The sequence below is a fragment of the Myodes glareolus genome, chromosome 7, assembly GCF_982192425.1.
Source record: "Myodes glareolus chromosome 7, mMyoGla1.1, whole genome shotgun sequence".
Lineage (NCBI taxonomy): Eukaryota > Metazoa > Chordata > Mammalia > Rodentia > Cricetidae > Myodes > Myodes glareolus.
In genome coordinates this window covers 51288114-51307146 of record NC_142032.1, presented here as the reverse complement: position 1 = coordinate 51307146, position 19033 = coordinate 51288114, and the positions used below count along the sequence as shown (strand labels likewise).

Genomic DNA, 19033 nt, shown 5'->3' with positions numbered 1-19033 from the left:
CACAGCAAGGCATTAGGGAGGCGTTACTGAGTTTTAACCTTGGAATTTAAAGCCCATAGTGTTTAAATCCTCTGTTTAAGTCACATGACTTGTGCATGATAAAATAACATCCAATAATTAGTCTAATAAGGCCTTACCTTTATGTGTCAGGTTTCTCCTTTAATTATTTCTTGAGCTTGGACATCACTCACTCAGTTACCAAATATTCTTTGACCAGAACCTCAATACATGGGAAATAAAAACCTTTGTCTCTTGCCCCTCCCCCTCATACATGCACCTTCCAGCTTAGAGCTGAAATGTAAGAAGCTTGTAAATTTATTCATTGGAACAGGATAGAGTTCTTCCTGTGCCCAAGGCAGCATGAACTATGAGGTTTGCAGTTAGGAATCTTAATTCAAATCCTGATTTTAAATGAGATGCCCTTGTGCTCTCTTGGGCTCCTTTGAGTTTCATTTTCATGTCTGTGACCGGAGGCATACCTTCCTTAATGGGCAGCCATGACGTTTGAAATGGCATGGCCAATGTCTCAGTGCTAGCGATGTCAGTTAGCGTAGGGCAGTAAGGTACAGTGTTGCGCTCAGAGTGAGGACCGAAAACCTTCTGACATCCTCAAGACCTCTTCGGGATCCATGAGTTCAAAAGTGTCTTCAAAACAACACGAGGACATTAAATAGCTTTATATTTTATTTATTTGTGTGTGTGTGTGTGTGTGTGTGTGTGTGCGCGCGCGCGTGCCTGTATGGGTGTATGTGCACCGCAATCATACAGGTGTCATGGGAACCTGAAGAGGGTATAAGCGGCCCTAGAACTTCAGTTCTCGGGTCTGTCCAGTGTGGGTGCTGGGAATCAATAGCAGGGAATACTCTATTTTTGAGCTGTCTTTCCAGCTCTCACTTTAGGTCTTTCACTAGAACATACAGGTGTATTCCACAGGTTACAGAGCATGAGACATGATGGACTGTAGGGAAGGGTCATAGAGAGTATCTAGCTGCTCCACCAACACACACACACACACACACACACACACACACACACACACACACACGCACACACTATGATGTCTTAAAGCAGTGACTTCTGCATTGGAATTGCCTGTAAATCTCTGAAAACCGATGAGTGGCTCCTACCACAGGCTGATGTAAGTGATGTGTGTTTGCCCACGGTGCACTGGGCTTTCTGGAAGTTCCTCAGACGATGTGAGTGTGCAACCAAGTCTGCAAAGTGTTTCCTTAGGGGTTTTGAGAATTAAACCAGTGCTATTCTTCACATTACTGTGAAAAATATAGTTGTTTTGGGAAAACATTATTTCTGTCAACATGTAATGACTCTTAACTTTGAAGGGTATAAAGGGGTTCAGAGACCCAAAAAGAGCTTGAGAGATGGATACCCATAGGCTGTGGAACCAGACTGCATGTTGATGTGACCCACCACTGCAAACTTTGTGACCTTGAGCAAATCTTACCCATTTCATGCTTCACGAAATGTTCCTTGTTTGGATGAAACAAAATTTGCCTCAGTATTTTGTGAGGTCAGATGAGCAGCTGCTATACCATTTGACACAAAGTCTGGGATATGGTAGCTTCATTAGTATTTGTCATCATTGATTATTGATTATTTATTCATTTGCTTCTCTGTTACTATGGTAAATACTATAACCAAAAGAAATTTAGAGGAGAAAGGGGTTATGTTTGGCTTATACATCAGGTTTGAGACTCAAGCAGGAATCAGAAGCAGAAATCATGAAGGAATGCTGCTTGCTCTGCTCTCTGACCCATCTCTACAGCTCCTCCCACTGCTGGAGATATCACCTCTCATAGTGCCGTGGTCCCTGCTACATCAAGCCTCACAGTGCCCCAAACATGACCACAGGTCATTTTATGTGGGCAACTACTCAAATCGACCATTCTTCTTCCTAGGTAACTTTAGTCAGTGTCAAGGTAACAATAAAAACTAAACAGCATGCTGCCGTCACTCTTGCAGATGCCTGACTCATAACAGTACACAGTCTTGTGGCTTCAAGGTAAAAGTTTTCATCAACTCATTCTTCCTTTCAATTTATCTTCCAGCTTCATGGAGCAGGAGCCCTTGTGTGGTGTCTCTTGAGGGACTTATCAGGAAACTATCAAGAGTAGAGAAGTCAGATGACATGGTCACCCGAGTTTGAACTTCGGTTAATATCTTTACTTATAGAGTGGCCATGCCACAGTGAGCAAGAAGGATGGTCACACCAAAGTGAGCATTCCGTTGGGTGAGGAAGTGGCCTTGCCAGGGGACAGGATGGATTTCATCACCCAAAATGATCCCCCCTTGAGCCACTCCCAACCTCTTTTGCTTCAAAACTGCAAGTTTTAAGTATGTATGTGTCTTGGCTCTTTCTCATGAGCGGTACTGGCCTCAGAGTTGTGTCGTTTTGCATCTTTATTTGCACAGTGCTATTCAAGAACGGCATTCCCCAAGTTATTCTGAAGTGTACCCCAAAGCTGAGGAAAAGAGGGAGATGAACAGTTCAATAATGCTGAAGATCATCAGCATAGCCAAAATCCCCTGCAACAGAAGCAAACAGTGGAGTCAGGACATTAGGACAGTGATGGCTTTTCTGATCACAATGAAGTAGTCAAAACTACACAATAAACCCTCACCTCTCAAATTAGTGAAGGATACTGGGGATATAAGCTGTACCAGCATGGCATAGGAGAGCATTATTTTCTTTAAGGAAAATCAAACAGAATGTTTGCTAAATGATATGCAGATAATTTTCCATTTCATAGACGCAGCATCCAAAGACGAGTGCATTTCAGAAAAGTAGTCTCTTGAAGGACAAAGACAGAGGAAATCCAAGAGATAGGAGATGGTGGAGACAAAAATAGAAAAGGCAAAGAAAAGAGGGGGAAAGGGAAAACTACTGCTCCAGAAAAAGAGCAGCACACAGAAAAGCAGACACGGAGAGAAAGCTAGACTAGAAACACCACTCAGTCTTTCTAATTGCTATAGAAAATTTTGTTTTGTTTTGTTTTTTGAGACCGGGTTTTTTGTAGCTTTGGCGCTTGTCCTGGAACTTGCTCTGTAGACCAGGCTGGCCTCAAACTCACAGAGATCCACCTGCCTCTGCCTCCCAAGTGCTGGGATTAAAGGTGTGTGCCACCACCACCCAGCTACAGAAAACTTTTAAAGTAGATGGTACCATGCCAGCTAAGAGCACACATAGCCATACACACTTGGCCAGGAATTCACAGGCTGGACCCTGGCACAGAGCTGGTCAAAGCCTGCCCTCTTCCAAGAGTGAATCCTTCTGTTGCCATTGCAAAGGTTCATGTTGTTGGCAGTCTATTCTATGCTATATTTGTCTATTGTATCTTTGTGATAGCTTGAATAACTATTTAATATCCCCTGGTTTACAATGTGTCGTGATCCAATGTGTCATGGTGTAAAAAGTATTTCAATACTTTACTCCTCTGTGACAGAAGCTGATTTATTTCCTTCTTTTTTTCTTTTCCCTGTTTGTTTGTTTTACTTTGAACAATGCCACAGCAATGTTCTTGTAATGCATGTTTCTATATAGGTGGTTTGTTTGCAGTGGAGATCGACACTGGACTGAAGCTGGGTGCCGTTTATGTAAGTGGATGTTGTCTCCCACTATACCATCTCAGATGATGGTGCATCTTTACATCACGTCTCTGTTTGCCATCCTACTTCCTCATTACTCCTTGACTGCAGCCTGGGACCTTCTGATTGAATCCTGCTGGATGCTGAATGCATCAATTAATAAATTTCCAGGCTTTTGATAGACAGAAAGCAAGTTGGGGAATTTTATAGATGACTTAATCAAACTGAGGAAGTTCTTCCTCTATTCACGGCTTGTTGAGTGTTTTTGTCATTTGATGACGAATTTAGTCAAATGTTTTATTTTCTATGTCCACTCAAATATCATGTGGATTTCATCTAGTGTTTTCCTGATATGGTACAATAAATACATAGATTTTCTTAAATATACATTGCATTCTTGAGACTCATAATACCTGGTTGTAGTTGGTGATCCTGTGTATACATCACTAAATTCGACCTGTTTGTATTTAACTGGGGACTTTTACAGCTATGTTTGTAAGAAATATAGGTCTGTAGTTATCGTCATGTGTCTTTGGTGTTTGGGCCTGGTTAATTTCAGTCTTACAGAACACAGGTCATCCAGACACCGTCACAGTGATGTCATGTTAGTAAGGTTGTCTGTTAGTTATCTTTTTTTTTCTGAGACAGGGTTTCTCTGTAGCTTTTTAGAGCCTGTCCTGGAACTAGCTCTTGTAGACCAGGCTGGCCTCAAACTCACTGAGATCCATCTGCCTCTGCCTCCCAGGTGCTTGGATTAAAGGCGTGTGCCACCACCGCCCGGCTCTATTAGTTATCTTAACCTCAAACTAGCATGGGAAAAATAGAAAGATAAGAAAGTCACAATTAATGGCTGCTGGCACTTTGAAGGAGGGCGCTTTTGCTCCAATAATCTTTAATGGAGAACACGCAGCTGCTGATCTCAGGAAGTTTGAGCTGCCTATGAGCTGTGTCATATCTTGTAGAACATCTACTTTGTAATTTCTTAAGGACTGTTGTTTGAGACTATGTGAGGTGTACTGGTGATGGTGGTGGTTTAGTAATGCTGCAATATACACCTTCTCTGAACATTATCTATCTATCTATCTATCTATCTATCTATCTATCTATCTATCTATCTATCTATCTATCTAAAATGTGTTTATATACACATTATATCTAGTATTTTATATATATGTATATATTCTCTTGTTGAAAATCATCACAAACAGTGATGATTAGGCTGTATTATTGGCAGAGGAGCACAGTGTATCTCGTTCCTGTTAGCTGCCATCCATAGAGTCATTTCTTTTTATACATGTTTTCAGTTTGGGTTGGAAAAAGTTAGAGGGACTTTGAGAAGCTATTGGTCATCTATCCCCATATATCCTTTAGCACTGGCAAGATCCAGTTCAAGTTGTGAGCATTCTTGGATCACACAGTTGGTGTCTACTGAAAGTTAAAAATCTCAGGGGGTGGGGATGGGGCTGAGGCGTGGGCAGGAGTCAGATGCTTGGCTTGTGGCTGCAGTTTCTCGAGTTTGTTTTCCTCTCTATGTACTCTGTTCAGTCAGCTTCTGTACCGCTTTGGGGCAGGGCCCTTTGTTTCATCCGTACCTGAAGAATAAGAAGCCTATTGAGGGCCCAGGTCACTGTAGACCTGCCTTGAGTGGACACTGGCCCTTCACCTTTCTCTCAGAATTCGATTTCAGAAGACCAACACTGCTGCTTTTCTTTACAAACTTCTAGTTTGCAAATAGCAAACCTTTAAGCCTTTTAAATGGCTTTGAGTGGGTTTTGTTTTATTTATTTTATAGGTAACACTTTGTTTTCAGAGAAGGATTGATTTGGAAAGTTCTGTTCAGCATGACCAGGACCAGTTCCCTTTTATCTGATCCCCTTATCTGATTTTGGGGGTCCTATTAATACTCAATCACACCAAACACTCTTAGAACAGCTCTCTTTTTACATGAACCCCATTCTCTCAGGTAGTTTTGAACTTCTTCAACAAGTTTTTGGTGGCATTTGGATTAAAGCTATTGCCTCATCTCAACTAAGCGTGCCCTCCACTGTGAAGTTACTCATGTTAGCAGTCTTTAATGTGCCTACTTGACAATCAGTTTACTTCTATATAGATTCATTCATACCTTTTACATTATTTTACATCAATTATTGTTGTATTTGGGGCAGAGCAGAAATGTCTATTTTCAGTTTACTATACTTTATCAGAAATATAATCTAAACATTAAAATCAAATAAAAAGCATAGACAAAATTATAATGTATATTGGGAATTTTGAACCATATGCATACCACTAAGCCTCTATCTTTTAGTATCATTTCCTATATATATTATACTTATTTTGCATGCATGTTTTATACCTTTTATAAGTTATTGAGTGTTTATTGTTCTACTCTACAATGCCTGCTAAAATGTTGGTCTGGTACAGTGAACTCTTGAATGTCTTGAGTAAAAAGAAATGCACACATGTCCACAATACTATCTGGATGGTGCTGGGTGCTAGCCTTTTTGTTTAAACCATTTGCTTCTCATTCTAGAAATGGCGCAGGGGACTTACAATGAACAGAGTGGTAATAGCACCACACTGATTAGCATCTGGAGAATAGCCACAGATGAATTCTCCATCTAGAAGGAAACCAAATATGAGGAGAATGATTCCGGCTGCTGCTCCCAGGGCACTAAGTAAATTCATCACCTGGCTCATTTTTATCTGCAATAGAATCAGAACAGAACACAAGACTCAGGCCTACCTTGTCCACAGACAGAGCAGTGGGGGTGGGCGAGTACTGGAGAGCTAGATTAGTCCCAACACCAGAAACCACCGTGTGATCCTTTAAACCCTTTGCAGCTCATAACAGTCTTCAGGCATTCGTCCGCAGTGGATGAGCGAAGTCAGCCAACCTTTGATCCCCTCTCCATCTAGAGGTAGCTATGGCCTGTTTAAATGTTCCTTTAAGACTGTATTTAACCAAACACTGCACTCATTACTTTGTCACTGGTATCTTCCTAAAATTGCAAACTTTTAGGGCTGGTGAGATGACTCAGCAGATAAATGAACTTGCCACCTGACAACCTGAGTTCCATCGCTGGGGCCCACATGGTAGAAGGAGAGGACCAGCTCCTACAAGCTGTCTTCTGACTTCCACAGGTCCATTGTGACTTCCACGGGTATACCATGACTGCCACTGATACACTGTGACTTTCGTGAGGATACTGTGACTGCCATGGATACATTTGTGTGACAGCCCCAGGTACACTGTGACAGCCATGGGTACACTGTGGCGTGAACATGCACCCCATACACATACCTGATAAAAGTAAACACATTTTAAAATTACAAAATGTTAGGATGTTCTTTGGTTCAAACGACTTACTGACTTATTAATTACTATCTAATGTCTTTGTTGCTTTGAGTGAGATAGAATACTCTATATCTACAAATTTACATAGACCAGCAACATATTCTTTACCTCTGGAGTCTGTTTATGATTAGTTAGGTTGTCTACATCGTGCTGTCTCTGTGAGTCAGACTATGACCTGTTAAAGCATCTGGTCTGCAGTAAAACTACTTATCGAAGAGAATGAATGACTAGATGACTGAGACCCAATCTGCGTTAACAACCTAAGACCATAGACAATAATTGAACTGTTCCGTGCCTCAGTGTCTTTATGTAGAACATGAAACTCAAACATAATAACCTGGAAAGGTCTCCTGATAGCTAATGACTTTTGACTCTGTGATGACTTTTAGAGCCAGGCAAAGTACTTAGTAGTTATAATTTTTATAAGGCAGAACTAGAACTCACCATGTAGTCTGTAGTTTTTCTTTTCAGTGCAATCAGAAAGGCTCCAGAGTTAATGAACTACAAACAAATAGATAAAAAGTATCTTCATGATGAACATGGTAAGCTGATGTCAAGCCTTTCCCAGGTCATGTCTCTGTCCACTTCTTCCCTATGCCTCTCTCCTAAGGTCACAGAAACCCCAGGGAAGCGAGGAGGGTGAGCCACCTCTGTCCACAGAACAGAGGACGAAAAGGGTCATGTCCTTTGTGAGTCACCTCTGTCCACAGAGAACAAAAAGGTTAGGTCTGCTTTAGTCTGAGCCACCTGTGTGAAGAAGAGGCTGTTTTTACCTCACTGGACTTTCAATTTCCTAATCCATTTCCTGTTATTGATATCATGGCTTAGTTTCCAAATGACATCAATGTCATCATTTTAGGAACACTAAGGTCGTATAGTCATTACAGTCCAACCATTGTGTTCTGTTGGATGGGAACACAGGGTACAGTTTTGGTCAACAGACTGGTGAAAGAAAGAAAAGAAAAAGGAAAAGAAGGAAGGAAGAAAGAAAGGAAGGAAAGGAAGATAGAATAAAGGAAGGGAAAAAGAAAGAAGAAAAAGGAAGGAAAGTAAAGAAAGGAAGGAAAGAAGAAAGGAAGGAAGGAAGGAAGGAAAGGAGGAAAGAAGAAAGGAAGGGAAAAAGAAAGAAGAAAAGAGGAAGGAAGGAAAGTAAAGGAAGGAAGAAAGGAAAAGAGGAAGAAAGAAAGGGAGGAAGAAAGGAAGGAAGAAACCACACACACCAATTTTTATGGCGATCGATCAAGTATGGGAGCCTTGTTGCTTAGTGGAAACTTAAAATCTGAGTTTGGCCCCAGCTATGTTTAAATTTTCAGCCTCTTTTTCCAGCCCCATTTGTAGTGGATGCTCTCCCAGACAGTCAGACAATGAGACCTCCCTCCCTTTATATCCAGACACTGCCCTGTTCCCATTCTTTGTATATACTTTTCACCTAAGTAAACAACCCTTCATCTTTTAAGCCCTGGTCTGGCTGGAAATGACTGGACAATTCCCTTTACACTTAGATGTCTTTCCTTTGGAAGCAGCTTCTGCGTCCTTACCAAATACTTGTCATAGCCTGTGGTCTGAGGACTTGTGGCCAGGGACTGCCTTCTACTGAATCCCACACCCTGCCCCTTCTCTGATGCCAACTAAGAAGGTGCTAAATTAATGTGGACTACATGTGATTAAATAAACATCTCTGCGTGGCTCAGAAGGCACATCCAGGAGCTGTCCCTGTCCCTGCTTCTTCACTTTCTGCAGAACAAACTGCTTGCTTATCAACATCAGAAGCAACACCACAAAGATATAAGAAGTACCCTGATCTCTTGGCATGGTTTCTTTCTTATGAGACTGAATGTCCATTGAAGGATAATCAGTGTGCTAAAATTTGGATCCTTATTGTCTTGCTCTGTAAATACAGTTTTTACCATGTGTTGCAAGAAATTGTGGATGAGTTAATGGACCAATAAACAACCATAAACCCCAGAGGAATATTCTCTCAAAATTTCAAGACCCAAAGATGGGCTACCATCAATTCTGGTGATTCAAAGGAGGATAGAAGTAATTGCAATGGGGTTATTAATGCCTTTGTGGCATCTTCTACAGAATTATATACCCAAGTCTGACTTGCTTCATAACTAACACCTTGCCTGGTTGATATGCCTTTAAATTGAACTAAATGCACTGTACTCACCAAAGCAGAGCCCCAAAATGGATATCCTGAGATAAATATAAAAGGAAACCTTGGATATGGGTTTACCAAGGTGAAAAGGAAAACAACTCCAAATGAAAAGTTCATGATTCCACACAGGATCTGGGTGGTCTGCAAAAGAGGGGAAAGTGAATTCAGAAGAGGCACAGTGGTGGCGTCCATTCTACTTAAATCTTTAGTTATGGATTTGGCCGTTACCCTCTTTATAATCTAGGGGAGGATAATGGACGTCCCTTTATAATGTTCCTTGATGTTTTGTTAATCCCTCCATCTGATTTGAATTTAAATTATGGAACCAGCTTGGCCTCACGGGGCTACTCAGGAAAATCCTTTTGGAGGTGAGTGATCCTCTGAACCTTTTGAAGCAAGGTTGCATCCCCAGGCCTGTGCCCGTAAGGCATATTCTCGACCTACTGTTAATGCTAGGCAGGGGGTCTGTGGATGCTAGAGAATCCTGGTGAGGATGGCAGAGAGGACAGAGGACAGAAGGTGTATGACCCAGGAGCTGTGTCATTTGTGAACTTTTCACTGTCCTTCCTCAATCTGTGTGAGGTCTTCTGCTGCAGTACCAACTTCTAGTGGCCGAATCCTAAGAGGCACTTTTTGTCATATCTGGATGGCTGTCCCTCTTGAATGTCCCAATATCAACTCAATCCATATGCCCTCAGATGGGCTCACTTTTCTGCTTTAAGTCTGGTTTTCTGACTTCTTTGTCTGTTGTTGATGCTGTCATCCTTTTAGGCTTGGGGTCATCAGTTCACCTGTTCTTTTCAACTTCCCTGAGTGCCACAGTCCCAAAGTTAGCTAACTTTCCTATCATCTCTAGTTGTGAAATCATGCATACTTCAGCCAAAAGGGTGGCTCAGCAGGTAAAGATACCTGACACCAGGCCTGACAAGTGGAGCTCGATCCCTGAAACCCATGTGGTGGAAGGAGAGAGTGGACTCTGGCCTCCACACATGTACTGTGGCATGCATATGACCATCTATGCACACAAACGAATGAATACAGGTAAAATATAAATAGCAGCCTGACAGAGGTATTACAAAAATCATACATATTTGATTTGTGTGCCATCATCCTGCTGTAGGCAAAATCTGGGTGCTTATTTCATAACTTTGTTTTCCCACATGTTGGTGGATATACAGAGATATTCCTCCATTGTCCGTTCCTCACCCAGGACACTCATTGACTTCTTTCACTTAATAGGAAAATGAAATTCTTTATGCTTCCTCTTGGCTTGTTACCTGCTTCTTGTATCACAGACCTCTGTTATACTGCGTGGCTAGAACATGACTAATTTATCAGGCAGGTCGAGTCTTTTTATTGACCCCTCCCAGCTCTCCTCCACCACCCCCTCCCTTTGCTTCCTGGGCATCACTTTCCAGTGCTTTCCGCATCTAGTGTGCTTCTCTTTTCTTCTTTCATTTCCATTTGTTGAAATTCCATCATTTCTTCAGAGTCTGCATTAACTGTCCACTTCACTGTGAAATGTACTCATCCCCTTTTAATTGTTCCAGCTCTGGCCTCCCATTGCCACTCGTACCGTTTTTACTCTTATTAGATAATTGAAATACAATTCTCAAAATATTCATGCTGTTTTTATGTTTTAGTGACACCTCATTTTCCTGAGTGAAGAAAAACTAGCTTGTATTTATTTCTGTGACTACAGCAACTAACATAGGTGCTTGCACCTCGTTCCATTTTTGTTAAGGTAATATAAGTGATTTCATTCAAAATTGAACTCCATTGTATTTGAAGAAAGACTGAAGCAGATTGCACTAGTGGTCTTTCACTTGCTATAGGATGATCTTTCTTATTTTCTTTTTTATTTTTCCTGAAAAAAGTCTACTTTCTATTTTCCATTATGGGAGACTGGAGTTCTAAGGACAAATATTCTCAAAGATATGGGTGACATTATAACCTCAAACATATCTGACTACCTCTCACTTTCCCATTATCTTAAGAAAGGTTTGATAAATAAAATTAGTATTTGTAGAATGAACGAGATGATTGATGGAGAAATTAATGTATGCCAGGACTCCACCTGTAGACAGAGAACTAAGGCAACTAAGGATTTCTGAGAGGGAAAATTAGTCTTTCCTAAGCTCCTGCCCCACCCTGTGAATTGATTATCCAAGGGCAAGTGGTCAGCAACACTGTCAGAATCAGAAGATTGTTTTTATTTATTTTCTTTTTCAAATACAATCTTTTCACTTAACATAGCTATCCCTATTCCCACTCTCTCCCCTCCTCCTACCCTTCTTTCCCCCCACCTCCCCATCTACTCTTCAGAAAGGGTAAGGCTTCCCGTGGAGAGTCAACAAAGTCTGACACATTTCTTCCAGACAAGACCAAGGCCCTCCTCCCTATATCTAGGCTGAGCAAGGTATGCCTCCCAAAAAGAATGGACTCCAAAATGCCAGTTAAAGTACTAGGAATAAATCCTGGTCCCACTGCCGGTGACCCCACAGAGTGCCAAAGCCTCACAACTGTTCCCCACATCCAGTGGGCCTAGTTTGGTCCTATGCAGGTTCCCCCACTATCAGTCCAGAGTCAGTGAGCTCTCACTAGCTCAGGTCAGCTGTTTCTGTGGGTATCGCCATCATGGTTTTGACCCCTTTGTTCATATTATTGCTCTTTCTTCTCTTGAACTGATCTCCAGAAGCTAGGCTCAGTGCTTGGCTTAGATCTCTGCATCTGCTTCCATCAGTTTCTGGCTGAAGGTTCTATGATGACAATTAAGGTAGTCATCGATTTGATTACAGGGGAAGGCCAGTTTAGGCATCCTCTTCACTGTTGTTTAAAGACTTAGCTGGGTCATCCTTGTGGATCCTGGGAATTTCCTTAGTGCCATGTTTCTTGTTAGTCCCTTAATGACTACCTCAGTCAAGGAATCTCTTTCATTTCTCTCCCTCTCTGACCTCCCTTCTTGAGCATCCCATTCCCTTGTGTTCTCCTCCTCCCTCTCCTTCTTCTTTCCTTCTCCCCTTCCACCTTTCCTTCTCCCACACATACTCCCAATTTTCTCCGGTAATCTTGTCCATTTCCCTTTTCCTAGGGGGATCTATGTGTGTATTTCTTAGGGTTCTCTAGCTTCTCTGGGACCATGGATTATAAACTGGTTATCCTCTTGCTTTATGTCTCATATCCACTTTAAGTACATATCATGTTTGTCTTTCTGGGTCTGGGTTACCTCACTCAGGATTTTTTTTTCTAGTTCCATCCATTTGCATGCAAATTTCAAGATGCCATTATTTTTTTTATTGCCGAATAGTACTCAATTGTATAAATGTACCACATTTTCTTTATCCATTCTTCAGTTGAGGGGCACCTAGATTGTTTCCAGGATCTGGCTATTATGAATAATGCTGCTATGAATATAGTTGTGCAAATGTCCCTGTGGTATGAGTGTGCATCCTTTGGGTATATGTCCAAGAGTGGTATTGCTGGGTCTTGAGTCAGATTGATTCCAAATTTTCTGAGAAACCACCACACTGATTTCCAAAGTGGCCGTACAAGTTTGCACTCCCACCAGCAATGAAGGAGTGTTCCCCTTATTCTGCATCTTCTCCAGCATAAGCTATCATTGGAGCTTTTTATCTTAGCCATGCTAAGATGGTATTTCAGAGTCATTTTGATTTGTATTTCCCCGATGGCTAAGGATGTTGAGCAATTTCTTAAGTGTTTTTGGCCATTTGCAATTTTTCTGTTGAGAATTTTCTGTTTAGATCTGTACCCCATTTTTATTTTTTATTGCTTTATAAATAATACCATTCAAAATTTCCACCTCCTCCCCTCCTCCCATTTCCCTCCTGCTCACCCTTCCGCCTCCCTCCAGTCCTAAGAGAGGGCAGGGTAACCTGCCCTGTGCGAAGTCGAAGGACCTCCCCCCTCCATCCAGGCCAAGGAAAGTGTGCATCCAAACTGACTAGGATCCCAAAAAGCCAGTATATGCAGTAGAATCAAATCCCAGTGCCATTATCATTGGCTTCTCAGTCAGCTCCCATTGTCAGCCACATTCAGAGAGTCCGGTTTGATTCCATGCTCATTCAGTCCCAGTTCAGCTGGCTTTGATGAGCTCCCATTAGATCAGGAACACTGTCTCAGTGGGTGGACCAACCCCTCACGGTCCTGACTTCCTTGCTCATGTTCTCCCTCCTTCTGCTCTTCAACTAGATCTTGGGAGCTCAGTCCAGTGCTCCAATGTGGGTCTCTGTCTCTATCTCCATCCATCGCCAGATGGAGGTTCAATGGTATATTCAAGATAGTCATCAGTGTGGCTCTGGGACAAGGCCAGTTCAGGCACCCTCTCCTCTACTGCCCAAGGACCTAGCTGGGGACATCTCCTTGAACACCTGGAAACCCCTCTAGAGCCAAGTCTCTTGACAACCCTAAAATGACTTTCTTAATTAAGATATCGTCTTCCCTACTCCCATATTTGCCCTTCCTCCATCTCAACCAAGCTCTCCCCAATCCCCTCTTCTTCCTTCTCTCTCCCCCTCTCCCCTCCCCCCCGTAGTGCAATGGATAGCACATTGGGCTTCTAATGACGAAATGTATTCCATTTTTTGATTGAATTATTTGGTAAGTTGATGTCTAATTTCTTGAGTTCTTTATATATTTTGAAGATCAGTCCTCTGTCTGATGTGGGGTTGGTGAAGATCTTTTCACATTCTGTAGGCTGTCATTTTGTTCTAGTGACTGTGTCCTTTGCCTAACAGAAGCTTCTTTTTCAGGAGGTCCCGTTTATTAATTGTTGTTCTCAGTGTCTGTGTTACTCTGTTTTGGCTCTTCTGGGTTTTTTTGTTTTTCTATATGAAGTTGAGTATTGTTCTTTCAAGGTCTGTGAAGAATTGTGTTGGGATTTTGATGGGGATTGTATTGAATCTGTAGATGGCTATTGATAAGATTGCCATTTTTAGTATGTTGGTTCTATCTATCTAAGAACATGGGAGATATTTCTATTTCCTAATATCTTCCACAATTTCTTTCTTCAAAGACTTAAAGTTCTTGATGAATTGGTCTTTTACTTCTTTGGTTAGTGTTGCCCCAAGATATTTTATGTTATTTGTGTTTTTTTGTAAATGGTGATGTTTCTCTGATTTTTTTTTCTCAGCCCATTTATCATTTGTATATAGGAGTGCTACTGATTTTTTAAATTGATCTTGTATTCTGCTACATTACTGAAGGTTTTTTTATCAGCTGTAGGAGTTCCCTCATAGAATTTTTTTTAGGTCACTTATGTATACTATTATATCATCTGCAAATAGTGAAAGTTTGACTGTCCTTTCCAATTTATATCTCTTTGATCTCCTTTTGTTGTCTTATTGCACAAGCTAGAACTTAGTGTACTATATTGAATAGATAGGAGATAGTGGATAGCCTTGTTTTGTTTCTGATTTTAGTGAAATCACTTTGAGTTTCTCTCCATTTAATTTGATGTTGGCTGTTGTCTTGCTGTGTATTTCTTTTATTACGTTTAAGTGTGTTCCTTTTATTCCTCATCTCTCCAAGACCTTTATCATGAAGCGGTGTTAGATTTTGCTGAATACTTTTTCAGCATCTAATGATATGATCATATAGTTTTTTCTTTCAGTTTATTTATATGGTGGCTTACATTGATAGTTTTTGTATGTTGAACCATCATTGCATCTCTGTGATGAAGACAACTTGATCTTGGTGAATGATTTTTTTTTGATGTGTTCTTGGATTCGGTTTGCCAGTATTTTATTGAGTATTTTTGCATCAATGTTCATAAGTGAGATTGGTCTGTAATTCTCTTTCTTAGTTAAGTCTTTGTGTGGTTTGGATATCAGGGTAACTGTTGCCTTGTAAAAGAGTTGGGGAATGTTTCTTCTGTTTCTATTGTGTGGAATAATTTGAGGAATATTGGTATTAGCTTCTCTTTGAAATTCTGGTAGAATTCTGTGCTGAAACCATCTGACCTTGGGCTATTTTGGTTGGGAGACTTTTGATGACTATTTCTTCGGCATTATAGGTCTATTTAAATTATTTATCCTCCTTGATTTAATTTTGGTATGTGATACCTATTCAGAAAATTATCCATTTCCTTAAAGTTTTCCAATTTGGTCGAGTACAGCTTTTTGAAGTATGACCTGATGATTCTCTGGATTTCCTCTGTGTTTGTCCCCCTTTTCATTTCTGATATTGTCGATTTGCATATTTTTGCTCTGCCTTTTGGTTAGTTTATGTAAGAATTTGTCTATCTTGTTGATTTTCTCAAAGAACCAACTTTTTGCCTCATTGATTCTTTGTATTGTTTTCTTTTTATCTATTTTATTGATTTCAGCTGTCAATTCGATTATTTTCTGTCATCCACTCCTCCTGGGGGAGTTTGCTCCTTTTTGTTCTATAACTTTCAGATGTGCTGCTAAGTCACTTGTGTGATATTTCTCCAGTTTCTTTATGTAGACACTTAGTCCTATGACCTTTCTTCTTAGCATTGCCTTCAGTGTCCCATAATTTTGGGTATGTTGAGCATTCATTTTGATTGAATTCTAAAAAGGCTTTAATTTCTTTATTTCTTCCTTGACTCAGGATGATTCCATTCAACAATTGTTTGTTCAATTTCCACGAGTTTATAGGTTTTCTGTGATTAGTTTTGTTGTTGAATTCTAATTTTAAACCATGGTGATACAGTTGCTTATTTATTCCATTTTTTGTATCTGTTGAGGTTTTCTTGGTGACCAAACATGTGGTCAATTTTTGAGCAGATTCCATGAGGTACTGAGAAGAAGGTATATTCTTGTGTGTTTGGGTGGAATGTTCTATAGATACCTATTAAGTCCTTTTGAGTTATGACATCTGTTTATTCTTATCTTTCTCTGCTAGGTTTATGTCTGGTTGACCTGTCCATTGGTGAGAGTGGGGTGTTGAAGTCTCCTATTATTAGTGTGTGAGGTTTGATGTGTGATTTAAGCTTTAGTAATGTTTCTTTTACATATGTGGGTGCTCTTGTATTTGGGGCATAGATGTTCAGAATTGTGACTTTGTCTTGATAAATTTTTTTTCTGTGATGAGTATGAAGTGTCTTTCTCTATCTCTTTTGATTGATTTTAGTTTGGGGTCTATTTTGTTAGATATTAGGATAGCTATACCTGTTTGTTTCTTAGGTCCATTTGATTGAAAAAACTTTTCCCAACTCTTTCTCTGAGGTAATGTCTGTCATTGAGGCTGAAGTGTGTTTATTGTATGCTGTGGTTTTTTTATAAGTGAATTGAGTCCATTGATATTAAGAGATATTAATGGCCAGTGATTGTTTATTCCTGTTATTTTTTTTTTTGGTGGTAGTGTTTGGTTTGTGTGTTTTCCTTTTTGGGGGTTTGCTAGTGTGAGGTGTGAGGTTACTTATTGCCTCTGTTTTCATGGGTGCAGTTAACTTCCTTGGGTTGGAGTTTTCTAATACTTTCTGTAATGCTGAGTTTGTGGATAAGTATTGTTTAAATCTGGTTTTGTCATGGGGTATCTTGTTTTCTCTGCCTATGGTGATTGAAACTGCTGTGTATAGTAGTCTGGGCTTGCATCCATGATCTTTCAGTGTCTGCAGCACATCTGCCCAGGACCTCGGGCTTTCAGATTTTTCATTGAGAAGTCAGGTGTAATTCTGATGGGTCTGCTTTTATATGTTACTTGTCCTTTTTCCTTTGTAGCTCTTAATATTCTTTCTTTATTCTGTAATGTTTAGTCTTCTGATTTCTGTATGGTGAGAAGACTGTTTTTTTGGTCCAGTCTATTTGGTGTTCTGTGTGCTTCTTGTACCTCCATAGGCATATCCTTCTTTAGGTTGGAAAAGTTTTCTTCTATGATTTTGTTGAATATATCTTCTGTACCTTTGATCTGGAGTTCTCCTTCTTTTCTTCCTATTATTCTTAAGTTTGGTCTTTTCATGGTGTTCCAGATTTCCTGGATATTTTGTGTTAAGGATTTCTTAGATTTAACATTTTCTTTGACTGATGAATCTAATTCCTCTATCGTATCTTCAGTGCCTCTGATTTTCTCTTCTGTTATAATTTGTTGGTTATGCTGTCATCTGTAGTTTCTGTTAATTTTCCCAGATTTTCCATTTACAGAATTCACTCAGTTTGTGTTTCCTTTCTTGCCTCTATATCAATTTTCAAGTTTTGAACTTTTCGAACTGTTTGCCTCACCTGTTTGTTTTTTCCTACTCTTTTTTTTGGGGGGGGGCGGTTTCTTTAAGAGATTTATTGATTTCTTCAAATTTTGTGTTTGTTTTTTCCTCCATTTCTTTAAGGGAATTTTTCATTTCCTCTTTAAGAGTTTCTATCAGCTTCATAAAGTTATATTTAAGGTCATTTTCTTCTGTTTCATCAGGTTAGGATGTTCATGTCTTCCTGTTGTATGACCACAAGGTTTTGGTGCTGTCATATTAGTCTTTATGTTGTTAGCTACGTTCTTACACTGCTGCCTTCCCATCTCTTCCTCCAGTGGGTGCAGGTGAGGTCTGTTCTTCAGGGGATCCATATTCCTCCAGTTGGTGAAGGTGGGGCCTGTGGTTGCTCTTCCTCTGGTTGCAGGTAGGTCTGTGTCTCCAGTTGATTCTGATAAGGCTCTGGGGTTCCTCTCCAGGGGCAGTCTTGGTCAGGTTCTCTCCAGGGACAGTTTAGACAGTCTGGGCCAAGGCGTTGTCCAATGGTCACAGATGTCCGGTGATCACAGATGAAGTGTGAAATGGTAGAGGGTGTGTGGAGGCTGCTTGGGGTCTCTGGGGCTTAGTGGGTAAGGGTGGGGCATGGGATGTTCCAGGACTAGGGCCTAGAGAACTAAGTCCTCCAACCAGGAACCCAGAGGCTTACCTCTCCAGGGGCAGTCTGGGCCAAGGTTCCAGAGGTCACAGATGTGGTGGAGGATTATATATATATATCACAAAAATTTGAAAAAGACCACAGTTTTGAGAGGGAAAAGTGGGGGAGGGAACACAGACTAGGTTGGAGGGAGATGATATACTTGATTTTAATTTAAAAAAGAAAAATGAGGCTATTGTAAAGTGTTTATACTTATAAGCATAAATAAGCATATATGTGACTATTATATAAAACTGTGAGTTCTGAACTTGCGTGGGAAGGTATAAAAGCATGTGTTTCAATATGCCTCATAGGGAATCTGGCCTAGCATCTACTTAATTGTAACTTTTTTTTTTCTTTCTGAAATTGACTAGAAAAATCTCAAAGATGGTTAGTTTGGCAGTTATGGTTTTTAAGAGTCCAGGAACATTGAATTTATTTATCTTGTATTTTCCTGTTTATAGAATCTTGTGCATAATTTATACAGAAGCACAGTGCTTACTTCATAATTGGAGTGGAAATGAAAGTTGGAGTTCAGCCCTATTGAAGAATGTGTGCTCAGATAGTTCTTACCCATCCCTGCCCTGTGTAGAATATACATAGGGACACATTTTACTTACCCCTAAGATCTTCAGTTTTCTAATAAGGAGTTTCTGCACTCGGCTTTTGGAGTTATAGACTGAGGCTGTAAGTGTTGTTGTTTGATGTTCTGGGCTGGTGACCTCTGGAGGAAATATCAGGAACATGGGACTATTCTTATTGTTTGAATCCATGATGGTGCAGCTGGTCTTTTTAAGTGGAAGAGAAGGATGTAGCTGGTCGTCCTGTTTAGACCATGTTTGTTTTCTGTACTGAGGCTGTCTAGAGCACTGGCATTATTGTCCTCTGGCTTAGAACCATAGAACCGTAAAGTCACAGAGTCATAGAATCTCAGGAATGGCCAAGAGCCCAAAGCTATGAATTAAAGTGCCCACATCTGTGTGTTGAATAGTAGTCTTGGTTTGTCAGTAGATCAAGTAGACCAAGAGTAGACTCTGTTCTTGGGCAAGTCACATA

At 40.5% G+C, this 19033-nt stretch overlaps 1 protein-coding gene and 1 long non-coding RNA gene across 3 annotated transcripts in view; one reads left to right on the top strand and one right to left on the bottom strand.

Moving 5' to 3' along the window:
* Window positions 1–19033, top strand: part of LOC148121409 (uncharacterized) — a 73810-nt gene that overhangs the window by 2434 nt on the left and 52343 nt on the right. The gene's annotated exons all lie outside the window — the stretch shown is intronic.
* Window positions 1675–18872, bottom strand: LOC125405905 (membrane-spanning 4-domains subfamily A member 5). Of its 2 annotated transcripts, none has more exons than XM_085693644.2 (5): window positions 18598–18872; window positions 9135–9263; window positions 7406–7462; window positions 6157–6224; window positions 1675–2544 (listed from the first exon to the last, which is right to left on the bottom strand). In XM_085693644.2, exons 1-5 carry the CDS (start codon window positions 18748–18750, stop codon window positions 2526–2528), a joined length of 426 nt encoding a protein of 141 aa, XP_085549770.1. In that variant the 5' UTR covers window positions 18751–18872; the 3' UTR covers window positions 1675–2525. The 2 variants fall into 2 exon arrangements, with proteins under 2 accessions (XP_085549770.1, XP_048298659.1); XM_048442702.3 differs by having other exon boundaries at window positions 1680–2544; window positions 6157–6309.